We start from the raw sequence: 25,669 nt of genomic DNA, 5'->3' as shown, positions 1-25,669 counted from the left end.
GAGAAAGGGCTCCTGACCAGGACACTGCATTTTGCAGATTGCTAGGATAAAAGGGGGCAGGGGGAGATACATTAGCACAGGCGGCTCCTGTGCCCCTCTGGCCGAGCCTGCCCAGCCCGTGGGAGATCTGCTCCGGGACCCAGAGGGAAGCCTGCTCCCGGCTCCAGGCCTGGGCGCCTCAAGGCCTCAGCCCTCCTGCGACCTCTGGTGGCTTGGTCGGCTCCACACCGGCCCTCTGAGGATCAGTGTTAAATGACCTCCTTGCAAAGGAGTCTCTGGAGAGTGGTCCTGTCTCTGAAACACTTTGTCTTGATGTCAAAATAGTCTGACCACATCACAGGACATCTGGACAAGACAGTCGCCGGGCCCTCAAAGGAGACCAGCGAGCAGCCTCTGGGGAGAGGTGGACAGGCCAGGGGACAGGAGGGGACGCACCTCTCACTGCTGACCCGCCGTCACACTCGGGTTTTCTGCCCGCGTGCCCGACCTCATGGAAGCCGGAGCGTTTCTCGGTGTCGGAGCCTCTGGCTGTGGCCTCCTGCCCTGATGGACTCAGAGTCACAGGAGACAAGGGGGACGCCGAGGATCTGGCCCGAACCTGCCGCCCACTCACTTGGGGCCTCGGTTTCCTCAGACGTTGCAGGGAACCCCGCTGCCTGGCTCTCTTGGGAGGATCACATGGGCCCTGAGATGGTGAGGGGCCCTGGGGACATCGGGCACCAAGACTCCCCCCGTCCCATCTTCCCAAGGAAGCTCAAGCCTTGGGGTGTGGGAGGAGTGGGCACTGTGTGAACTCTGGGTCCACAGGACAGCCCAGCAGGTGCACACGGGACCCTGCAGAGTCCCCAGGGCCCCGTCCGGGGGTGTTGTGGAAGGTGCAGTAAGAACCCGAGGTGCCTGGAAGGACGGATTTTCAAACTCAGTGGTTGAGGCTTCACTTTGAGTCAACACCACGTCCCCCTCCCCGGATCGTGGCCATGGTGGGGGCCCAAGTCAGGGGCTGGCATTTCTTTGCTGCCCAAAGTTAAACGGAGGAGGTGAAGATTCTTTTTCTGCCTGCATAACTGACACGTTTCTCCTACGATCCCCAAAGCAACGCTGACACTCAGAGGACAGGCCACAGGGCAGTGACTGGAAGGGTCTGAGAAGAAGGTGGGCCCTGCCCTCTGCTTTCTCTGAAACGCGCTGCAGGGGCCGCAGCACCGTGTTCTATTCCCAGGATCCCCCAGGAGAGCTGTGCAGCCTCAGGGAACCAGCTGAGCCTCTCTGGGCCGCCATGTTCTCACTCTGGAAACGGAGGTGACAGCACGTCCCATCAGGCTGTGGTGAGGATCACACGCGCTGCGGCCATGGACGTGATAAAGGATGCGCTGATGTATGAAGCCCGTCTCTGTATAATTATCTCCACTCTTATTAACTAGCTCTGATGCCTCTTCCACTGTTGCTATCGTCTGAAATTCACTCCCCATAACCCATGCAGACACTTGACCTGCTTCCGCAGGTTGGGGTTCCTCTGGTCCTGTCCTATGGACGTTGACTTTGTGGCGCTCAAGAAGTGCCCTCTTTGGAAAGTGGTGACCTTTCAGAGGGACCACACTGGCGCTTCCCTGGCTGCTGCCCCTAAGATCCAGGGAAGGAGGGAGGGGCGATGTGAGGGGCAGCCATAAGGAGCATTGCTGTGAAATATTAACCCAGAGAGGAGGGATGATATGAAACCCAACCCAGGGGCGCAGATGCCTCGACAGAAAAGGGGCAGAGAGATGACAACGCTGGGAGACAAGTGGCCCGGCCTCCGGTAGAAGTCACCGTGCCACATTCCGGATGCCTCCTTCTGGGCACGCAGCGGCTGGCACTTCTGCACCCTGGGGCTGTTGAGCTGTCGGCTCCTCCTGGGCAGTGAGCTGCGAACAGAATTGACCCATGCCTCTCTCGGCTAAGTATTGATTTCCCGGGTGACATCTACCCAGGTCGTCTTCTCTCTCACAGCATCCAGCAGTGGCTCCAGGCAGCAACTTCTCCATCACCCTGGGCTCCTGAGGGACTGTCCCAAGCACAGCCCCTCCCACTGCCACCGGCCCGCTGAGGACACGCAACGTAATCAGGAGATAAACACTACTGTTTCCAACCCACGTGAGTTGGAGGCTGCTTGTTATAGCAGCATAACCCAGCCTGCCCTGACTGCTGCACGTCCCAGGGTCTTGGCACTGTGTCACCTCCCTGGGACACCAGCGCCACTTCAGAGAAAGGCGGGTTCCAGAATGAACTCTGATGACGTTTTCACCCTCAGATGAGTGGGCACTCACAAAAGAAATGAAGTCGTAACAGAGAAAAATAAAGCAAGCTGCATTTCTTTCGCTTCTGAGTTTATGATTGTTTCTTTCACTTCTGAGTTTGGGGTCAGAGATTCACGTCTGCTGTTTGTGGTCAGAGATGCATGTCTACTGCACTGACGTGTAAAGGCTCAACTGTTTTCTCACTCACCTGCTCTCCCCGTTCCCACATGAACCCCTTGAGGACAGAGATTACATTACACCCACCTTTCAAGTTCAAGCATAGGACCTAACATACAGCTAAACTGCAGGTATGTTGTTAAATCTGACACCTCCGATCCCAACTCAGCCAAAAACACAGTCCTTGAGTTTCAAAAAATGATACCGTTTGAAGGTCAGGGTAAGAGCACGGTGAAAATCTCCAGGGGAGTGGCCTCTCTCTGGGGGACCCTCCCTGCAGGGTGACCGCCCCCCGCCCCCGGGCCCTGGGTCAGCCTCCAGCTCCCTCTTAATTCATAACTGCAGGTAGAGAGAGGCCAGCCACCTGCAGACTGTCTGTACTTAGGCCCACAGCCAAGTCGAACCCAATGAGAAGGAAGGACGCAGTTCAGAGCCGTGAGGAAATCAGTTAAGGGGACGCTCACGTGGAGACAGAGCCCTGCTGGAACCCAGCCCGGCGCTCCATTTGCAGGGAGCGTCTGACAGAGGCTGTACACTCAGACACCCACAGGGGAGGCGCTGGTATCAGAAACCATACAGTCGCAGCCAATGCTGTCAAGTAGGAACGGAAGCTCAGGGTTCCCAGATCACCTCACCCTTCAAAAGAACTCTATAATTTTCTGCAAAATCTCTCCATTTTTAAGTATTGACAAATCATTCATTTTTTTCCTCCAACACTGTGCAGACCAAAGAAGAGATCCTTCAGGGCTGGATTGGATTATGACCCACACCTCCATCTTGAACCAACATACCCGACTCCTGTCACAGCAGAGACCAACTCCACACTTGTCATTCATTTCAACTGTCCCTGCTGTGGCTACGGGGTGTGTACGTGTGTGTGCGGGCACATATCTCTAAATTATTTGACCGTTCCCGTAAAGAAACCAGCCGTTACAGGTGGCTGGTCACTTGTCCTGTAAACCTTTTACTCAATGAAGTCAGAAGCTGGAGGCACGAGCGACCCTCCTCTGTCAAGGAGTCACGGCAGGACGGAAGGAGACGATCGTGCCTGAGTTGGGCTCACCAGGAAGGAACCGGAGAGGAGAGGACATTCCTGCTGCTGCGAGGAGCCCAGCCAGAGCGCAGGCGTCCAGGTGCGGAGACGCGCGGCAGGGACGGCCAGTCTGCCCACAGGCGGGACGCAGGGCGTCACTGGCAAGCACCGGGAGTTCCCTGCGAGGCCACACCAGTTGGGAGGCGGCTGCTGTGTCTCCTCTCTCCACGTGGGCCCCGGTGAGCCTCTCCAGGCTCCCGGGAAAGCCAGGAGGGGCACATAACTTACCTCCACTACGTCCCCCCAATGAACCACGCTAGGAGCTCAAAGCACAAAGTAAAATGTTTGTCTGTTCCCTGCGCCATGAGGACCGTGAAAGTTAAATTGATCGCCAGAAAGCTAGAAACGAGTAGCAGGTCCCTTACGCTGCCTTAATGCTTTACGGCAGATGCAAGAACGCCAGGCGTCCATTACTCTGGCGGGAAGCAGGGTCTCCTGTGCCCTGGGGCTCCTCACAATGGGCAAGAAGGAAGTTAAACAAAGTCAAGCCACTGGGGAGGTGACTCCCAGATTGAAGGACCACCATAACTCCTGCAAGTTAGCTTTAAAACAACACGACCACTTAGAGTCTCTATGAATTTTCTTAAGGGCATGCAGCCAATTCAGAAAAATTTATTCAAGAAAACCTACTAAGTCTGGGTAAACCTGACACGCTGGGACACCTGGGCTCCAACCTGCTCCGCTCCAGGCAGCAGTGGCCAACAACACAGGCTCCCTCCCCCGGGACCCAGTCTAGAGCCACAATATCTCCCGGGGGCAGGCTGCCTGCATTTCTCATTCTCCCCAGCGCCACGGGGCAGAAACTCTATTCCACGTAAGAGCGACCGAGAGATCAGAAGTCCTTTCCTCCCTCCAACCACAAGCCATAGCGTACAGGGTCCATCCCAGGCGTGGCTGGCTGAGAATACAGGGCCCTGACTGCCCTCGCCCCAGGGCACCCATACACTGTGAGATTAGAGGCCACCTCCCCTGCCTGATACCCTGCATTAAAGCCGGGGTGTCAATCCAAGAGAAGCAGGCCACTGTCCCCGCACCGGCTCCAGAGCAGTGCCTCTGGGATTCTTCCCAGGGAGGAGGGAAGCCGACCACTAGAACAGAGAAATCCAAAGCACTCCCCACGGAAACTGACTTTTCTGAAAAACAGTGAGGGGAAGTTCAACCCGAAGAGCACCTGGCCTCCTAGAGGCGTTTCACGTGAAGATGAAATCACAACCCATCTCTGCCCCAGCCGCCCCATCCCATCCCCACCTACCCCATCCTATCCCATAGTAGTAGCGGTGTTTGCTGTCCTCTGATCCAAAGACCTTGATCACCATGCTGTAGAGATGCAGCCCTTCCACCAGCATCCACGCAAAGACGCTCAGGAAGAGGTAGTGCAGGAGCACGGCCAGCACCTGGCACGGGGCCTAGGATCAAAGCAACGGCAGGGAGGGTAAGCTCTCTCGGGTGTGAGCAGTGGGTGGGTGCTGTTGTCCCAACCTCCCTGCACCCATTTTCTGGGGAGCGCCTTCTAAACACGTGGCCTCACTTCCCTCCTGGGGAGTCGCGTCTTGCCTTTCCCAGCTGAGTGATTTGAGTGGGGCACGTGACTCAGGCAGTAGCCAATCACTGCACCACACCCCCTCCCAGGTACAGTGATTGGTTCATGAGAGGGCAGGGACTCGGTCCGGCCAATCAGTGTAAACATCCCCACCCCTGCAGCAGGATTGGCTCAGGGGTGGGCACGTGACTGGCCGGGTTGGGTTGCCGGACGTGGGTTCTGGGGTGGGCGGAGGCGCCAGTGAGCAGGTTTCCCTCCTTCCTTTGGACGCAAGGACAGGAGCCCGGAGCTGTGGAAGCCACCCCGGCCCGGAGGCGAGGCGTGCAGAGTGGAGCGCGTGAGGGGAAGGGAGCTGAGGGGCAGAGAGAGAGCAGCCTGTGACGTGGCTGAAACCTCTAGACTCAGGAATTTTCAGGTCTCCATTTCAAGGTGTTGGTTACCTACCTGGAGCCAAAAGTCCTGAGCGACACGGCCGCTTCACTGGGCTTTACTCTCAGCAGGTATAATGAACAGGGGTGCACAAACTACCTGTAATGTCTGTTCCCTCTGGCTGCTCGGGGCACTGATACCCAGAAGACCCCCTGCCTTGGGTGTGACAAGCAGGCGGGGGCAGGGCCTGCTCAGCACTGCGCGCTCCTCTCCCCTGTCCAAGGCGGCAGTGGTCTGCTGGTCCCCCGTTTTGCTCCTAGTGTCTTGGCCACAACTCCAAGCTCAGACATGTGGGCTCAGATTCCCCCGGAGCCTCAATCAGAGATCCCCCCACCCACGCTCTCTATGAGTCCACCGCCACCCATCCCTAAGCTCGGATACAAGGGCCAGGGAACCAGGAGCCTGGGGAAGAAAACAAACATGAAAACCAAGAACAAACATCTCCATGGGGGCTCCACGTCCTGTCCTCCCCTGGCCCCCCGATCAGTGGATTCTCAGGAAAAAACAAAAAGGAACAAGTTACTGAAATGCCGTGCTTCTGGTCGTTAGGCTCTGTTAAAGTTGGATACAAATATGGGACACGTCTGTTATTTCTGTAGTCCCAGCACCGGTGGCCCTGCGTCTTCTAGGACCAGCTGCCCCTTTCATGTGGGGAGCGGCCCCTCCCCACACAGAGACTGGCCACCACAGTCACCTGTCCTGTCTGCCACAGAGGTGATCCAATGGACGGATCACTGAGAGCCCTGCCTGGGATTTTAGACACACGGGAGATTCCCCCGGTCCCTGGGGTGGCCATCTGCATGATGGGCGCCTGGACCGCTTCCCCTCCTGCTGCCATCACACAGGGGGGTTCACGCCTCGCGGTGTGGCTTGGACAGGCAGCCTCAGCGTCACCAGCTGAACCCAAATCTGTATTTTAAGAAAACCCCGTGTGATGATCCACAGTGGAGCTTGAAAAGCATCCAGTAGGAGAGAATGCGTCTGGTGCAGAGGCCTCATCCGTCCACGGCACAGCCAGGCACTTCTTAGATGCTTGGCTGAACCCCTCAACCTGCGAGCAGAGGAGGGCGGATCTCTCCTTAGGCAGCAGCCCCAGGACAGGCAGGTGGGCTGAGGACCCTGCTGGGCAGGGAGGACAAGATGCCCTGCTGATCCTCACTTCGTGGGATAAAGACTTCATCCTCCATTAGCCAATCGTGATCGCGCCCCAGGACCACTGACCTACACTGCGTGGTTCCCCTTCCTTCCTGGTGTAGCGCGAGCACCTGTCTGCTGCTTCCCTTCAACCAGGTTTATAACCCACGTCACCCAAGCCTGGGTCAATCTGGTCTCAGCATTTCACTTTCTGTGAGATCTAAGACTCCCTAGGCCCCCGGAGAACCCCCAGCCTGATACAAAGGGCAGAGAAAAGGTGGGTCTGGGTCTTCACAGACCCTTTGCAGAGAGCGCCGGCCCTTGGCAGGCAGAGCGGGTGCGGCTGTGTGTATGGTCAGAGCAGCGATAGAGGGCCGTGTCGGCAGCAAGACCACACGAGGTCAGCACCTGGTCAGTGCTCACCAGGCCACCCTGGGTAAGTGGCTGTAACTCCCTCGTGCCTCAACCTGGCATCTACAGCAGGCGGGTTACGACGGCACCACCTCGTGGGCTTGTTATGAGGACTGACTGAGTGGATCTATGTAAGCTCTCAGCACGACGCCCGGCACGCAGTCAGGGCCGTAGGTATGGTCATTACCGAGACTGATGCTGAGCGGGGAAGCCACTCATACCTGTCATCTTCCCTGTCTCTCCCAGAGGAAACATAGCCTGGCTGTCCGGTGGTCTGAATTCTGAACTGAAGCCAGCAGGAGAAGGTGCCACCCCTGGCGACGTTCGGGGGAGGAGGGGATGGGAGGGAGGCTGGCTGTGGACCCAGCAGGACCAAGGGGGCCACTCACCGTGCCCGGCTCAAAGTGGAAGCTGATGAGCAACACGACCTGGGCCACCAGGATGGCACAGGACAGGTTGGCGTGGATGTGGTAGCGCTGGTTCTGGATGGTGCTGACCGAGCTGGGGGCAGAGAGGCAGGGGTGAGGCCACCAAGGAGGGCTTGATAAGCCCGCCCAGATGCTGCCACTCCCGGCTGTGAACCCTCGATGGCTCCCTATTACTCTTGGAAACGATACAGCTCCTTCCACAGGCCCTACAGGGCCTGATCCTTGCCTGACTCAGCTCGTCCCTTCCCCTGCTCACAGACCCCCTCTTCCTGGAGGTTCTCCGAGACCCCCAGCCTGCTCCCGCCTCGGGGCCTTTGCACCATCCATTCCTCTGTAGTGAAATCCCTTCCCGGGTCTCCCGTTAGAGACCTTCCCGAGCCCGAAGGAGCCCCGCTTCCTCTCTGAACTGCTCTCAGGGCTCGGACGGCTGTGAAGCTGTGTCTCCAGCCCGTGTATCCTCACTCGTTATCTGCCCCCCGACCCCCGCAGCCAGGTGTGTTTTTATCTGTCTTGGGCGCAGCGGCATCCTCAGAGCTGACTACGCGTGGGTGGGGTTGGCTTGCTGAGCAAATAGCAGGGGAACAAGGAGCGTCCTGAGTGTAGGCTGGGGTCCCTCCAAACCCACGCCGGTCTCCTCTCACCTGGCTCGGATCCCTCCAGAAGCTCCTACGTCCAGGGTGTACCCCTGCCCCCACCCCCCAGGGCGCCCGGGTCCCGGGTGGGCAGCAGCCGGGAAGGGGGAGCCGGGGAAGCTGACAGCCTCCCCTGTTGATGGTGCCGCAGCCCCCGGCCAACCAAACCTGGGAACCCCCAGGAGGAACCCCAGGAGTGGAGGAAGAGGGGCAGATCAACTCCCGAGCGTCCCCGGAGAGCAGGCCCATCCAGGTGTGGGGAGGACGCCCTCCTCTGAGGCCCAGCAGCTCGGAGGGGAGTGTGCGAGCAGCGCTCAGTCAGCTGTCCGCCCAGACTCACGGCTCTCATCTTAGTTTTCTGTCCCAGTTCAGAAAGGGCCACGGATGGACTGAGCTGCCGGCCTCCACTTGGGGGGCTGCGGGGTGCCCTCAATCTCTGACCAGACGTGGCTTCAGCCGGCAGGGAGGCAGGGGCCCTCCAGTGTTCCCACCCCCGGGGCCTCCTGCAGCCCAGCCCCACGAAGCTGGCTGTTTTGATATCATTTGGGGGGGTCCTCAGTTCTGGCTCTCCCCTGGCCAGAGGACAGAAAGCCTTGTGGGCTGGGGACCTTTCCAGAGCCTTCCAGGTTAGCTGAAGCCAGGTGCCCTCCAATTCCACGGCACCTCCTCTCCCCTCTCTCTTTCCCAGCGCCCAGAGCCCCCTCCCTGCGCCCCAGATTTCAAAACAAAAGGTAATCGAGGAACAGCCGTCCAGCTGTCACACACCGTGTGCAGACTCTACGTGGGGGCCGGCATTTGCCGCCTCCCGAGTACAAGTGCCAGAAGGGAAATCGAAGTGGGCGGGGGCGGCACTGACAGTTGCACAAAGCCGCCCAGCCTCCTGGGAGGCCCGGGGGACGGCAGAAGGTGACTCACGATAGCACGGCGAAGGTGGCCAGCGTGACGGTCAAGCAGAGCACGGACAGCGAGCAGCCGATGTAGCTGACGGACGAGAGCGCCACCTGGTGTCCGCGCGTGAGCTGTGCGGGAAGCAGAGCGGAGGCAGTCAGCCGCCGCGGGGTCCAGGCCCCAGAGGGGGACTGGCCCTGTGGTTAATGTGGCCAGAGCCTGATCGCGGGGCTTCAGGCTGGAAGGGGTCCCAGGGCTAATGCAAAGCTGAGCACGAGGCAGCCACTAGACCGTCCGGGCTTGGTGGTGACCGCCAGTGCCTGCCTCTCCCCCTGACGCCCTGGTGTTGCCACCCAGGGGGCCAGTCCTTTGGTGTTGGCCCTTGGTTCTGCGCATTTCAGACGCTCCAAACGGCTCCACCCATCGCTCACATCCCTCCACCCGCCCAGCCCCTGCGCTGCGACCGCATCCCCTCCCTTCCCCCACTGCTCCCCGCGCCGGCGGCCCGCCTGCCCCGTGCCTCTGCGCCCGGTATGCAGGGTTCTCTTAAAAGCCTGACCCATAGGCCCCGGTGCAAGTCCCAGCTGACGACCTAGGAGTGAACTTTCACATGTGAAGTGCTCGGAGCAATGTAAGAGTTTGCTGGTATCCCTGACGCCCAGTAGAGCATAAACATACGCGGTAAGTCCAGTGGCTGCAAAGTCCAGGACGGTGACAGCAACCACAGCTCACCTAACAGCACAACCCAGGACTCCAGAAACTGGCCTCTCGAGGTCACATACATCTGACCCTGGGATCCAAGAAACCCCGTACTCCCTAAGCCACACGCCTAGGAGCGCAGCTTCCCTCAGAGGTCCCCGCTCCCCCGCAGCATCGAAGACCCAGCCTGGAGCTCGCTCTGCACTGGCGCCGGCGCCAGACCTCAGGGTCCCTGCAGCCTTGGCCAGGACACCGGGGACCTCGGCCTCCAGTAAACTGCCTTCTTCCCTGTTCCCCTGGACTTAATTGGGAACAAAAGGAGGCAACTTGAGGTACGGAAAAGGGCTGTTGTCCAGGACGCGGGGCCCAGGAGGCCCCACCAGGAAACGTAAGTGGGTCACAGGGAACAATCTGGGAGCCAACCGGCCGGTTTCCGAGAACTGATAACTTAATCAGTCCCTGGCTGAATCCCTGGCAGGGGAGGCGGAAGCCTGGACCCAGCAGCCTGGACGGGGGGGGGGGGGGGGGGCCGGGAGGGCCCTCAGGGGTAACCCCCGTCTGTGCAGGAAAACAAGCTTCCTAGACAGGAGGGGCCACCGGTGCGTTCCTGCAGCAGGCTTCTCGGCAACATCCCAAGATCTGGACCCTAAAGTCCTCCATCTGCAGATAGAAAGGCCGAGCCGTGTTCTGAGCCATCACGAGTCTGAGGAAGGCAAATGGAAATATACTCCTAGAGCCACTTGCCTGCACTGCACTGCTTCACACTAGTTCCTGAGCAATGCCGTCACTGCTCTTCTGGGAAATGACGCTCCTGGTTTTAGATAAGTTTCGGAAAAGCTGCACTCTCTATCTGCCTTTAAAGACTTCTGGTGAATACAGGCAACTTAAGGCTTCTGAGACTCCTTCAGGTAAATATATAGATAGAGAGAGCTATGTCAAACCTGGCATTTCTCAAACTCTTTGGGGGAGGGGAAGACAGTACCTCTTCGGAAGTGCCGTTACTTCAAGCGATCCTTTTCAGAAATGGAGAACTAAAACCAGGTGAGGAATCACTAACATTATACCAACTATGTCACCTTTCTTTGCTGTCTCATGAGACAGCTGAAAAGTCCTGTCCCACCATCGCAATGATCTCTGCCTAGAGGTGTAGGGAAGTATCAGTTACCAGAGTTTATGGGCATCACAGACCATCAACCGTTCTTGGAAACTAAGGTCCACCTCTGCAGCACTCACCTAATTGAAATTAACTTAAATAATCAGTGGAAATGAGAGCAAATGAAGGAGAGCAACACGTCAGTATCCAAGAGCTAGCCTGGCCCCCGCGACACCTTCACCCCATTGCCACGGGGACGTCCCGTTCCTAGTCTGGCCCCGAGCCCAAGTTCTCCACATGAGTCCTCGCACCCCGAAGTCTCAGCTCTACCCGTCCCTGTTCATCGCTGTACTGCCCAAACATCTCACAGCCCCCTAGTGGTACGCGTCCCACTCTGATACTACTGTCCCATTTCACGGGAGAGTCTTCTTACTCCCAGAGAGATGGTGGGCTCTTTAAGGACAGAGTTCACGTTCCTGAAACTTCCACTGTCTCATCAACCACGGCTCTGAGAACAGCAGGGTACTACTGAGAATGATGGTTTTCCACAGGTATTTGCTGAAGGTTTTAGGGTAGAAACAGCCCTCAAGTCTACTCCCCTGACTCCCCCACTGATTCACCATAAAAGAGGAATTTAATCTACATCACTGTTCGCATACCTCTTAGAGAGATAAAGTTTACCTCCTCCACTCACAGAGCTGCAGGGAGCTTCCAGCAGGCTCACGTGAGAGTTCACTGCACAATGTAGAAGCTTCCAGGCGTGAGGGCTGTACCTGGCCAGCCACACTAGCTGAAATCTTTCCCTGTTTTCTGCACACACAGTCGGCCTAGAGCTTCTGATAAATGGGAGTCCAGCCCTAGCCTCAGACCCACACCTACCCAGCCCTGTACCATATGCCTTCCAACCCCACCATCAGTCAACCCCACCACCAACCAACCCTATTATCAACCAATTCAACCATCAACCAACCCTATTATCAACCAATTCAACCATCAACCAATCTCACCATCAACCAACCCCACCAATCAACAAACTCTTCGTCACAACTTTCACCAAAGCCAACCAAAGCCAGCCTCAAGCCAGGCACGATAGGGAACCCTTAAAAATTGAGATATGGCCCCTCCCTTGCTAACATCCTGGCCAGCCCATCTTGAACTGGTTATACAGAACATAAGGCAAGCTAGATTGGAAGGTCGTATTTTCCATGGCACTTGAATTATAAAGTGAGGCCATAAGGTAAAAATGATAGGGGATCAAAAGGACCCTTGAAAACCCCTAAGATCCCCCATAATCTGGAGCACCCACAGTCTGTGCAGGAACCTCATATATCCTTCTTCTGTACAGTGGTCTGAATAGCACTGAGGCAGACCAAAGGAGGGACCAGGAGAAACTTGCCGGCAGATGTCGGGGTCTTCAGACCTTTCTGGTTTCAAACAGCTGTCAAATCCACAGAGCAGAATGGTGTGTGTGTTGGTGGGGGGACGATCTGAGAGACAATGGTTGCCTGAAGGGTTTACTTCCCTCTCTTTTTATATAAGAGCTTTATAACTTTAACACACGTTCAGCCCACTGGGTCGTCACTGTGTTAAGTGAACTTGCACCCTGTGTTAAACGCGGCTCCACTGCAAAGAGCCTGTGCCTTGTGAAGTTGGACGGGAGGGGGTGTGGGCTTCACACAGGCCCCGACACACGGCAGGAAGTGCACACAGAGGACAGGAGAGGGTCTCCTGGGCTGGAAGCAGCACGCTCTCTAAGTGGAGAGGTCCACGGAGACAAGAGTTGACGGTCCTGCTCGTGTCGGGGTCCCCGGCATCCAACAGAGGACTGGCAAACTCCAGATGCTCTAGAGATGAACCAAAGATCAGAATGCCTGTCTGGGGTAGTGGAGCACTCACAGAAGAGTGGATGGTTAAGAGGGGAAGAACAGAGCTGCCTTTCTCGGGCACCTGCTGCATGCAGGCGCCGAACCCGCAGAGCAGCCTGTGGGCATCCTGGGCCCCCATCTGCGTCAAGCATGTATTAAGCGCCCACTGTGTGCCAAGCCTGGGGCTTGCACTGTGGGGAAAGCAGGTCATGCGCAAAGGCATAAACGGATAAACACGAGAGGGAAGAAATAAGGATGCCAGTTCTGAGACTGACCAGGCTGTGATGGACACAGAGGCCATGGTGGAGGTGATCGGTGGGGGACGGGGAGGGGGGCCCAGACCTGAGAGTCATCCTGGGTCCCCCCTATCCCCTCAGAGCCCACACTCAGCCAGCCCTGTCGGTCCCTCAGCTGACAAGTGGCCACACATCCCTCTTTCTCCCCAGTTTCCAGAGCCCCTGCCTTAACCTCCTCTACCCCCTGGACCCCTCACTGCTCCCCACTTCAGCCAGTCGCCACTCAGCACACATGGCTCCCAGCTGACCCGCCTCCTGGGCACCCCTGCACCTAGAATGAAATCCACATCCTTCCCAGGGTCTCCAAGGCCCCCGAGGGATCAGCCCCGCCTGCACCTCTGCCTCCACCACCTCAGTCACTCCGTCAGGAGGGTCCACGCCTCTGGAAAGATTCAGCAGAGGGGACTGAACATAGGAAGTAGGTGTAAAAGTGTGGGAAACCCTGAAAAAGGAGAGGATGGTGAGGGTCCCCAGAGAACAGCCACAGCAAGAGCCTCTGCCCTTGTAGGGTGGGAGGGACGATGGGAAGGGGTGATGTGAGTGGAGCTGGGGCCACTGGCAGAGCTGGAAACACAGCAGGCCTGTCCCATGAGCTGAGGTCGGCGGCGGAGGGGGCATGGCAGCAGCAGGGGCCACGGAGGTGACACAGGCAGCGACAGGAGCATGTGAGCGAGAGCAGAGGTGTAGCACTTCGTGCCTGGCTCTCATTGGCTGGGCTCGGCAGGAAAGCAGTTGTCAGGGGAACCTGCGGCCCAGCAGAGTGAAGGACAAGTGGGGACACATCTGAGAGCGCGCAGCCCACTCGCTGGGTCAGCCCGGGTGCGGATGCTCTCAGCCCCTCGCTGCCCCTGGACCCTGTGTTCCATTTCCTCTGCTTCTGCCACCCAACCCCCAGCTCTTCGCCAGGCCAGCTCCGTCCCGCCTCTGGTCTCCGCTCCTGCCGGGATCCAGGTGGAGCTGCCCTCCACCCCGGGGCGGCTGAGCCACAGCGCCTTCCTTCAGCCCTGGACAGGAGGGGCGTGCAGCCCCTGGGCAGCCGGGGCTGTGGTGACAGTCCCTGGGCTTAACAAGCTGCAGGTTCTGCCGGCCACACCCGCTGCGCTGAGTCCAGACTGCAGGTGAATCTCACATTCCAGGGGTGGAAATAAGCCCACAGCCCCAAGGACAGGCAGAGATGAGCTTCTGTCCAAAGTTCATCTGTACCAGACCGTCGGCGCCTGGTCTGGTACCCACAGCCCTGCAGCGGTGCATCGGGTGGGATCTCTCCCCACGGGATGCATGAGGACTTGGCTCCTATGTCTTTCAAAAGATGTCAGTGACTTGCCTTCCTCAGGCTAGTTATCTCATCAAAGGAGTCAGCGGGGGCGAGGACAGAGCCCCTTCACTCCCTTGTTACCCAGACCAGGCTCCTGGGGATGCCTCACCATCTCCCCTCAGCCACACAGCTTGTGTACCGGTATGGGGCCGGCTAGGAAAACAGTAACCGCTTTAGCCTCTCAAAGATTTGGAAATTTAATTCAGGGCAGCGTTCACAAAGGGGAGAGGGGAACAGAGATGCCACAGGGATGATGGCGTGACCCAGGCATTAATTAATCACAGCAGGAAGACACCTGCTCTGGCCCATGGTCACCTGGGGAAGCCAGGGCCACGGGCTGCAGGAGCTGCCCAGCGGGAGGCTGCCAAGACAAGGCCAGGAAAGCCGCCTGAGGCTCGCGAGAGAGGGTGGGCATGGGGCCTCACCACCTTCCCATCCCATCTCCTACCAGAGCCCCAAGGGGCAGGGACCTGGGAAGCCAGCCATCAACCCTGCGATGCAGAGCCCAGCGGGGGAAGGGGTGCGTCTGAGAGCAAAGGCCCGGGACCTGGACAAGACTGGGGTCCTGGGGAACGGATCTCTCCTGCGTCCAGCCCTGGGCAGCCCAGCCGAGGGAGCCGAGGAACCGCCGGCCCTGCCCCTGAGGCTGCCAGCCCCCGAGACAGTAACTGGAAGCTGTGTGACCTCCAGCTTTATACACGGGGATGGGACGGCGGTAACTCAACACTGAGACTGCAAAGCACGTACAGCCTCTGTTGGGGGAGGCACGTGGACCCGAGACACCAGTCACCCCAACACTCTCCACAAGGAGGCGGGGCTGGAGCAGACCCCTCCCCATAAACGGTGGTTTCGAGCATCTGTGAAAAGTTAAAGCCTCGCGCTGCTTGACCCAGCACGTCCCCTGTCGCGGTGAAGGGAAGGGCGTCTGCACACAGATACTTATTGTCTGCAGCAGCCAGACTGTCGCCACCTGATGTCGACCCGCAGAGAAATCACGGGGTGGGCGGGGCGAGGTACGCAGTGGTGACAATGAATGCGGTAGGTCCGCGTAGACAGAGATGGAACAGTCACCAGCACGCACCGAAACGTCTTTCAAAAGCGCACAACAGTCTTCACCGCACGCAGCCCTGTGCCGAAGGAACAGCGGGTGACACGGAGACTGTCTCTGCGGTGACACAGCCGGCCGCTGCTCCGGGCCGGGCCCTGGGAGACCCGGGATGGGGTGGGGGCGCCGGCGTGCTCAACCCTGCCTTCTGTGTTGTTGCACTTTTCCCACGTGCTGTAGCATCTTTACAGCGAACACACCCCAAGGGATTGTCCCTGGCTTCACCTCAGGCCGGCAAGGAGCCCTTGGGCTCCTGTGGGGCTCCCCACCCCCTGACACAGGGGGCGGCAGCTTATCAAAGATGGTTCCCCTTTGCCCCTTTTTCCACCACCATGCGGAGATCCATAATGCTTAGGACAAAATATGTGGAATCTACCCGATCTGGGTCATAACACACTTCAATCCCCAACTCAGTCCTCCAGCCCGGAGCTGACCACCCTGAAGCACTGGGGTGCCCTTGGCCTCCCTGCCCTAGCCTCTCTCTCTCTCTCTCTCCTGTCTCCCCCGCTCTGGGGGGCTACGCATCAGTCTTTGGATCCTCGGGATGGAGACGCCCCAGCTCCACCCTGGCTCATTCCCGGCATCCTCGCTCCTGGCCACCATGCTCACACCCCAACCCCACGGAGGGAGCTCTCGAGCCTGAGGGCAGCCCGGAGAGAGGACCCCTCGGGGACCCTGCTGTCAGCTTCCCCTGCAGCTCAAGCCCCATCACAGCTCCAGAGCAGATGCTTCTCAGAAGATTCTAGGAGAAATGAAGCAGTGGCTGCTTTTCCCCTGAAGTAGCAGCCTGGGTCTCGGTGGAGGACTCTGGGGGATAATGAAATTTGCCAGCTGGTGGGGGGAGTCCTGACCCCAGAGAGAGGCACCGTTCCCAGGACAGCAGGGCCGGGCCCATGGCCAAGCTGATATCCCCACAGCACCAGGCTGCTGTCTCCTGCACCCTAATGTCTGCTCCTACCTCTTCAGCCTGTTTCCACCAGTCCCACCCAGGTGGTCGCATGCCTGCTTGCCTGGGGCTCTAGGGGGGAGAGAGGGGATGGCAGGCAGTGGCCCAGCCCCAGAGCTCAGCCAACATGCCCACCCCAGAGAGGCAGCAAAGCAAGGACTCAGGGAAAGGGCCCTAGGAAGCCCTAGAGGGAGACAGGAGGGAGAGAGATGGGAGGGGCAGGGGAGAGAGTGAGATGGGAGGGGCAGGGGAGGGGGGGAGACAGGAGGGAGAGAGATGGGAGGGGCAGGGGAGAGAGTGAGATGGGAGGGGCAGGGGAGGGGGGGAGACAGGAGGGAGAGAGATGGGAGGGGGCAGGGGAGAGAGAGAGATGGGAGGGGCAGGGGAGGGGGAGACAGGAGGGAGAGAGATGGGAGGGGCAGGGGAGGGGAGGCAGGAGGGAGAGAGATGGGAGAGGCAGGGGAGGTAGGAGGGGGGAGGGAGGCACTGTCCGCACCTCTCCAGTGCCCCGCTCAGCACCCTCCCAGGCTCTCCGGAGAGGCTGGTGAGATTCACTCCGGGACATGGATGGTGGCGGGTGGGAAGAGGAAGTTCCTGGTCCGAACACAGCCTGGAAGGGCTTGGCTGGTGAATCAGCAGAAGGGAGAGAGCGGGGATGCAAGGCAGAGCCCAGAGGACCGTCCAGGACCCAGCGGGAGCCTGTCTGCTACCCTTTCCTGCATAACTGCAGGGACCAGGGAACAGGAGTGATGCGGGGCCTTTCTGGGTCTGCAAGAGGAAGGCATCAGGACCGGCCCCCCCCCCCCACCCCCGTGTGCAGACGCACAAGGTGAGGCATCACATCCTGCGGGGGGGGAATAAAGGCAAAGCAGGGGACTTTTCAGCTCCCTCCTCCCGCAGGACCCCCGTCAACAAGGAGACAGTAGTCCTGACTCTGCACCTAGAGGCTGAGGACGCTGCCGTCCTCCGGGAGAACGAAAGAAGCGCCGGAGCTCCGCTGCTGCCTGCGGGAGGCCTGTGGTCCCCAGGCTCAGCCCCGCCCCAGGCCAGGCCCCCCGCTACTCCTCTCTGCCAGGACATCCCAGGCGGGTGCTGGGGCTGACATCACCGCGGCCTCGGTCAGGCCGAGTGCCTGGGGCTGGGTGCTCCGAGCTCAGTACTTGGGCTGGGAGGTGTCTGACCCCCCCTCCCAGCTCCATGAGGAGGAGGGTCCTCACCCACGTCACAGGCAGGGAAGCCAACGCTCAGAGCGGGCCCTTGCTCAAGGTCGTGCAGTGTGCTGGGGGAGGGACCGAGCGCCTAGCTGACCGGGAAGCAGAGTGGGGCCGCTGCAGGCCACACCCCAGTGATGAGGACACAGCCCCTCATAGGAGGTGCTCATCAGAAGCTGCCTGAGTGACATGCACGCTTGGAGACCCTGGAGGAAAGAACCTGCTTCCCGATGGTGAATCAAGCCCTCGCCAGCACCGGACTAAATGCCGGCCTGGCCTGTCTGCGATACGCCCACCAGGACCACAAATACAGCTCAGAGCGGGGGCATTTCACCAGCCCCAGGGCCGCCTTGTAATTAGGCTCCTGCACCCCTCCCTGGCAGCCAGAGTCTGAGGGTGTGGCAGCCACCGGTGGGTCCTCTAACCATCAGCCAGACTGGACATGGGCCCTGAGAGATGGAGGAGGGGCTCCTATGAAGGTGGGACACCACCCCCTTCCCAGCCCCGCACTGCAGCTCCAGCCTCAGGAAGGCGTGGTGTGCCCCAGCCGTGCCCTTCCTTTCCCACCAGCGGCTAGATTTAGAAATGCCCAGAAGAGCCTGGAGTTTGTTTCAGGACACGGACCCCTCTGAGTCAGAGACCACAAACGCCAGTGCCTCCAGAGAGGCAGCTTATATAAATTCAGGAGGCCAGCCGGGAGTGTGCATACATACTAGACAAGTGAAACTATTCTTCCAGAAAGAGGCATCTTTATCTCCCTTTCTTTTCCAACAGCTCCTCTTAGTGTGTACGTCACTTTCCCAGCGGAGGAAAGAACAAGAAGCATTTTACTGTCTTCCTAAAAGCAGAATAATGAGAACACGATGATGAGTGGGTGAGGGCGAGGGAGGTGATAGGGAGTGGTGGGGACTGTGGAGAACTGCAGTGCACACCCCCACCTGCAGGGAGCAGGGCTGCTCCTCCAGGAGTGGAAGCTCTGTGTGGCCAGATCTTCTTCTTTTTAAGAAAACCAGAAATCCAAAATTTTAGATAATATCTCTGAGTTTTGAAATGTTGACACATGGCAAAATGGCCATCATTTTAAAAAGTCTACAAATAACAAACGCTGGAGAGGGTGTGGAGATAAAGGAACCCTCGTACACTGTTGGTGGGAATGGAAATTGATACAGCCACTATGGAGAACAGTATGGAGGGTCCTGAAAAAACTAAAAATAGAACTACCATACGACCCCAGCAATCCCACTCCTGGGCATATATCTGGAGAAGATTGTAATTTGAAAAGATACGTGCACCCCAGTGTTCACTGCAGCACTGTTTATAATGGCCAGGACAAGTCAGACAGAGAAAGACAAATACCATGTGATATCACTCATGTGTGGAATCTAAAATATTATACAAATGGACTTGTCTATGAAACAGAAACAGAGACCCAGAGAACAGACTTGTGGCTGCCGAGGGGGTGGGGGAGGGATGGAGTGGGAGGTTGGGATTCGTGGATGCAAACTATTATATCTCGAATGGATAAACAGCAAGGTCCTACTTGTAGAGCACAGGGAACTATATCTAATCTCCTGGGATAAACTGTAATGGAAAAGAACATGAAAAAGAATGTGAATCACTTTGCTGTACAGCAGAAATTAACACAACGTTGTAAAATGTTATTTTGTCCAATAAAATAAATTTTAAAAATTAAATATTGACTAAAGGGCTAACTGAAACACGTCCACTGGCCAAAGTCAGCCTGCAGACCACAGGCTGTGACTCTGTCTCAGGAAACAGTTCCTTCCCTGTGGCTGCCAGGCCCCCGGCCCCAGGCTCCCTGACTGATGGGAAGGTGAAGGGGCCCCTGTGGTCCAGCCTTCCCAGGTGCACCTGTCCTGGCACACTGCTCCTGCCGCCTCCCAGGACAGACGTCCAGGCCCAGGCTGCTGTCAAGGAGCCCTTGAGGGAGCCAGGGGGCAGCCCCTGATCCTGCCTGCTCTGACTTCCCTTCCTACCTATAAACTCCACTCATAAGGCAGCCACTGCGGTTACTGCTGCTTCAACAAGAAACCCGGGGTGATACCCGCCTGCCCCCTGCCCTGGATCCTGCCTGGAGCAGAGCCCACCAGAGCATCCGGGCAGCGGGAGCCTCTGTTCCTCGGTCCCCGGCAGCCGCTGCTGGTCGGTCCTCAGAGATGAGCGAGGTTCTAGCGCCCGCCCCCCTCCTCTTGTGCACCTTTGGTCCCTGTGCCTGGGAGTCAGGGTTACCGACTAAACCCGCATGCACTGGGCTTTCGGGCATCCAGGGGGAGCGCTCCTGCATTTCTCCAAGCTGCTCTCCCGTGTGGAACTGACTACCTCATGCACACACTTGTTCAGCCGGCCGCTGCCGCACGCCAGACGCTGGGCACCGGGAAGGAGCCACGAGCAGCGTGCTCTCAGACCTCAGCAACGGCCTCCCCAAGCTGCGAACTGTATTCTTCTCTCATCTGAGGTCATTCCACACAAATGCATTACCAGGGGCGTAACACACAGGCGGGGGGCTCGGTCCAGTCTCTCCCCACCCTTGTTTGACTCACTCGGGGAGGCGGGGGTCCAAGGGCAGACCCCCCGAGGCGGAAGCTGGGTGGGAGGGGAGCCAGGAGAGACGGGCAGGGAGAAGCAATGCGGGCTCGGAGGAGAGAGCCTGCCCGGGAGCCCAGGAAGGCGCGGGCTCAACGTCAGGGAGCTAAAGGCGTTCGTGCTGTTTTCATTAATTCTCCAAAAGCCCCACGGATCTGGCATCTACCTGTGATAACTGCCTTGTTGCTTTTTTTAACATTCATGAAAACGTTCATTTTTAGCACAGCTAATTTTAAACCATTTTCAAATCGACCTTTCTTGGCGATGAGTAGATATGATTTGCTTCCATGAACACACCCACTGACTGTGTCTAAATCTGGTGTTGCCACTGAGTGGTGGCAGATCTGTAATCACAGATGCTCTGTGACCCCAGTCGTCCAGCTTCCTAGACCGAGCCGCCTCTCCTGCGCCCTCTCCCCCCACAGGCACCAGCACAACTTCCCGCTGAGCGTTTGCCCCTCCCACTGCCCCACAGGCCCACCCACGTCACAGAGGAAACTGGATTTAGTCCTCGGTGGGTAAAGGGTCCAACCCAGGGCGTGACCACCAGCCTGAGCTTTGCACAGGAGGGCAGGACTCAAGTCCGGACTCTGCCCCCAGGTGACCTTGGGGAAGTCCCCCAACCCTCATCTGCGAGGCCCGCATGGCGAGGCCAGAAGGAGGGAAGAGACCCCAAAACGGTGCCTTTCCTGTGTTCACTGTCACCAGCAGGCACTCTGCTCTGTGACCTCCAGTGACCCCAGAGCTGCCAGGCCTGCAGACAGAGCACCTGCCCTTCTTCTGGCTCTCGGTCTGCCTGCAGCTCACTGTAGAACAAGTCTTGTTTCCTGCGTCCCTGGAACTGCTCTCCCAAGAGGCAGTCTCACCAGTGCCCTCTGCATCTTACTTCCTGGAGGCCCACCTGTCCCACCCCCCCCCCCTCAGACCCCCGGCCGAGGTCCCACCACCTGCTACAGAGCACACGTCTGGAATCAGACTAACCCTAACTCGCCCTTCAAATCTGTAACCACCGGCCCAGCCACTTTCACGGGACTTTGACAGACAAGGTGCCTGGCTCTAGGGTCTATTCAGAGAGAGGGCTGGGGCCAGCAGTGCCTGGGCACCGCCTGGGCCCTGTGAGCAGGGAACCACCCAGACCTGAGGAACCTAGATCAGCGTTTTCACAAGACCCGACGGTCGCTGAGCACATGGGGTTCAGGCTGCTGGGCTGCGGACATTGGACCGGCCCAGGCCACGGATACACCTCTCACACGTGGCCTAGAAAGGATAACTGATGACACATCTAAATATCAAGAGATTTTGCACAAAACCCATCTCCAGCTTCTCTCAATCAAAGAGGGGGCAGCTCCAGTCCGCGTGCGCAGCTGCTGCCCCGTCAGCCGGGCAGGGGCTCTCAGTTCACCACACCCACACCCTCCGCGATGGCCTCCACCCCCGTCGTTCCGGCGGCCTCTCGGCGCCCCGGGCATTTGGGTCTGAAGCTCCCTGGCACGTGTCCTGGGAGCTGCACCAGCCTCCCTGCCGTTCGTGCTCAGGCCTCACACCCTCGGCTCCTCTGCCCGGACGCCCTTCCATCTGCGTCTGCATGGCTCCCCCGCACCCCCCGGGGTCTCTACCTGTCGCCCCCCCCCCCCCCCCCCGCTCAGGAGGTGCTGCGGGGCCACCTTTGTCTTCCAGCCTGACCCTCCCACGTTTGCCCTCACAGGCCGTGTCTCCATCCGCACTCAAGACCTTGAGCACTGCATTTTTCCAGAATAACGCCTAAAAAGCCTAGGGGTCACCTGGATCTCAACAATTCACTGATGAATGGACGAGGGACCACAGGCTGGGCCACCCCGCCCTCTGGGCTTCATTTTCTCCACTTGTCACAGGACAAGGAGGGGGCTTGGTCACAGGACCACTCAGACCCTCCGGGCACTACTGACAAAGGTTCTGCGTGGCGGCAGGGCGGTGCCTTTGCCAGGGGCTAATGTGAGTGGCTGGACTCTCCCCTGTGACACCAGAAGGTTGCAGACTGAGCCACAAGGGCCGAGGCCCGGGCAGGAGGGAGGAGAAGGGGGCCTGGGTGGAGGACAGAGGCGGAGGGTGAGCCTCACAGAGGCCGTGCTTCTCATCTGCCAGGGCCTGATGTGCCAGGAGATATGAGTGGTGTCAGGACCCGTGGACTAGGATAAGCAAGGATGGCAGAGGAAGCAACTGAGTGGACGGGTCAGTAGAGCGGACGTCTCGTGCAGTCAGGGGAGCTGATGCTCGGGCCTCACGAACAGGGGCTTACTCTCCCGACTTCAATGCACTCTGCTATGTTGTCATCTTATTTCATTTTCCTTTAAATCACTGGCAACGGCCCACCGCACTGATCTCCCCGGCTACCAACGGTTCACAACCCGGCGTGCACCCTGACTTAGGATCGAAGAGCTGCAGGTCAACGAGAGAAAGGTGTTTCTGTTTTTCCTGTTTTTTTGGCTGCGTCGGGTCTTCCTTTGGGCACGCGGGATCTTTCGTTGCGGCGCACGGGCCTCTCTCTAGTTGTGCCGTGTGGGTTTTCTCTCTCTAGTTGTGGCGCGCGGGCTCCAGAGTGCGTGGCCTCTGTAGTTTGCAGCACGCGGTCTCTTTAGCTGAGTTGCACAAGATCAGTAGTTGTGGCGCACGGGCTTAGTTGCTCCGTGGCAGGTGGGATCTTAGTTCCCTGACCGGGGAGGGAGCCCGCATCCCCCTGCATTGGAAGGCGATCCGCCAGGGAAGTCCCAAGAAAGGGCTTTGACCGAGCACGTGTGAGGGATGGAAACGAAAAGGGAGGAGGTGTCAGTCACTCAACTGCCCCCGAAAGGTCACACCTTCAAGAAAACGCTCCACCGGGACTGTTTGTGGGGGGCTCACACCTGCCTGGACAAACAGGTGCGCTGGGCGGACAGGTGGGCTTGCACCCCTCAAGTCTACGACAGAGCTGCCTGCTCGGAAACTAAAGCTGCTGCGTCAACGCCTGGGCTTCATTTCACGCGTCGTCAGTTTTCCCAGGAGTAACCTAGCAACTCCCGGCGACTCCGTCTGATGGCGCTGCTGGGAAGTCTGCTCAGTCCACCCTCGCCTGAAGCTTCACCACGAGCAGAGCAGAGGGGGTCATCTGTCAGATCGACATTTTGCGTGTGTTCTGTGCGGGGAGTTTGCAGGGTGGGGGGGCGGCCCAGCCCCCATGTCCTCCTAGGGATCGCCAGGAACCCCTCTCCGGAGTCTCCATAAGTAATCCACAGTCTGCTTGTAAAATCCATGATACGCTTTGCAATGTAAAGAGCGCCCTGCTCACCACCTTCCACCCGCAATACGCCAACCTCATCAGCCCTCCTGCCCTCTGCACTCGCTGTTCTCAGCCTGGAATATTCCTCTCCCAGGCCTTCTAGAGACAAGACTCTGCTGGCCATTCAAATGTCACTTCCTCGGAGACAACCCCCCAGATCACACTCCCCGAAGGCGTCCCCCCCTCCCCACCTGCCGTCTCCTCCATCGCTCCCTCCAAGGTTCTTCCTACACTTACTGCTCTTTGAACTTACTGATTTATCCCCTCATTTGTTTATGCTCTGTCTTTCCCACTCGAATATAAACTACTCCAAAGCAGAAACGCATGGTTTTTCTTGTTTACAAATGAACCTCTGGGCCTGGCGATACACCCGATAGGTATTTGTTGAATGATGGTGGATAAGGAACCAACCCTTAGGTAAATACTGCTTGCAGTCTGGGTGTTGCTATAAGAACCACACCTTCCCTAACAAAACCGATGCAATCACGGACTCATCAAATACTTCCTGACGCCCAGTGTGTGCAGTGCCTGGGCTACAACACTCAGGAGAACAGAATCTGTTCATAAACAGACAGACCCTGCGAGTGGATGTACCCTGAGAGGGCGGGGCCGCGTGACGGGTGGTGGGTTTGCCAGAGCAGGTCATACAGCAACGGAGGCTCAGCCGGGCCGGGGCATCTTATTGCCCGTCAGCCGCCACCTCCCTTCCCTCAGGCACACGGGAGTGGGGAGGTCAGAGCATCCTCTTGACAAGTGGCCGGTGTGCCGAGTGGCTGGAGGACTCAGCTCCACTGACATAGGAGGAGAAAGCCCCTACCCAGCTGCAGCCCCACTGCTTCAGGTGAGAGCTCTGGCCCAGCATCACCACAGATCTTCAAGAGCAGCCAGAAATTCACAGTCATAAAAAAATCTTCAATCTCCAAAACCAGTGTGGGATGAAACCAAACTTGTCTCCAGGTGCCCGAGCCGCCCTGCATCTTAGGAGATCCTAGGAGAAGCCCCATCGACTCCCTGCTCTCCCACCCCCACCAGGAAATTCAATTTCTCTGTGGGCCTAAGAAGCCAAGGAAGTCATCACGCTCAGGTGTCAGGGACTGAGCATAGTTCAGAGGATCCTACCGCGGGGCACCTGCATTTTTTTAAGTTATTTATTTATTTTGGCTGCATTGGGTCTTCGTTGCTGCGCGCGGGCTTCCTCTAGTTGCGGCGAGCAGGGGCTTCTCTTCGTTGCGGTGCGCGGGTTTCTCATTGCGGTGGCTTCTCTTGTTGCGGAGCACGGGCTCTAGGCACTCAGGCTTCAGGAGTTGTGCTGCGTGGGCTCAGTAGTTGTGGCTCGTGGGCTCTAGAGCGCAGGCCTCAGTAGTTGTGGCTCGCGGGCTCAGTAGCTCTGTGGCATGTGGGATCTTCCTGGACCAGGGCTCGAACCCGTGTCCCCTGCATTGGCAGGTGGGTTCTTAACCACTGCGCCACCAGGGAAGCCCCACATCTGCATTTTTAAAGATCACTCTGTCTTCTCTTACAAGCTATGCCTCCCTTGAACCACAGAGGTTAAGCTCTAGTTCTTAGTGCTGACCAAGCCTAGTAGGCAATAAAGATTAAATATTCTGAAGCAGAGAAACCCAACCAGGAGGGGCCTCTTCCATCCCTTAACCTGAGGATAGACGTTCCTGGCCCCGTTTGGATGAGGAGGACGCAGGGGGTGGTCGGAAATCCCCTCCCCCACCTCAGGGCTCACTCCCGCTGGGACTGGAAGTCAGGTCCCTCAGAAACAGGTCCATGGGCCCCATCTGCAGCCCAGGGTCTCCTGTCTCACAGCAGAAATGCTCCGAGGACACGGTGTGGCCACCCTGGACATAGATGCAGCTGTATGCCACCTCTGGTGACACTTTCTCTGGACATCCAGGCAAACTGCTTATGGCCGAGGACCTCGCTCTGCTGGACACGCCCATGGCACAGGGAGGGTTTCACAGCTCAGTGACCAGAGACAGGAAACGCAGCGATGACCACCTCCTAGGCGGCACGTGCATCCTCGAGAGGGACCCAGGGTTCTGCACAGGCGCTGGACTGAGAAAACCTGGAGCACAGGAGCTTCTGCAAAGAAGCAGAGCCTCGTGGGGGTCCCCCAACCACCGGGCCTCCCTACCTGCGCAGGCTCCCGTCTGCCCTGCCGCGGCTGAAGTCCCCGGCGCTGACGACGAAGACCTGCCACCCGGCCCCCACTGCAGGCTGACGGAGAGG

General features: G+C 58.3%; 1 protein-coding gene across 5 annotated transcripts in view; it reads right to left on the bottom strand.

The window, feature by feature from the left end:
* The window catches only part of ADGRD1 (adhesion G protein-coupled receptor D1), a 144,070-nt gene that overhangs the window by 23,473 nt on the left and 94,928 nt on the right, over positions 1 to 25,669 (bottom strand). For 4 of the 5 annotated variants that reach the window (XR_004345475.1, XM_032603319.1, XM_032603321.1 and 1 more), the window contains exons 17-19: positions 9,033 to 9,136; positions 7,447 to 7,558; positions 4,796 to 4,949 (exon numbers count right to left, since the gene is read on the bottom strand). Coding sequence is in view for 4 of the 5 variants with exons in the window: in XM_032603319.1 (XP_032459210.1) it covers positions 4,796 to 4,949; positions 7,447 to 7,558; positions 9,033 to 9,136 (370 nt within the window). In the remaining variant the exon portion in view is untranslated. The remainder of the gene's footprint in view (positions 1 to 4,795; positions 4,950 to 7,446; positions 7,559 to 9,032; positions 9,137 to 25,669) is intronic. The other variant, XM_032603320.1, reaches the window with a different exon arrangement.

This window comes from Phocoena sinus, chromosome 14, assembly GCF_008692025.1.
Source record: "Phocoena sinus isolate mPhoSin1 chromosome 14, mPhoSin1.pri, whole genome shotgun sequence".
Taxonomy (NCBI): domain Eukaryota; kingdom Metazoa; phylum Chordata; class Mammalia; order Artiodactyla; family Phocoenidae; genus Phocoena; species Phocoena sinus.
This window is presented reverse-complemented; position numbering and strand designations above follow the sequence as displayed.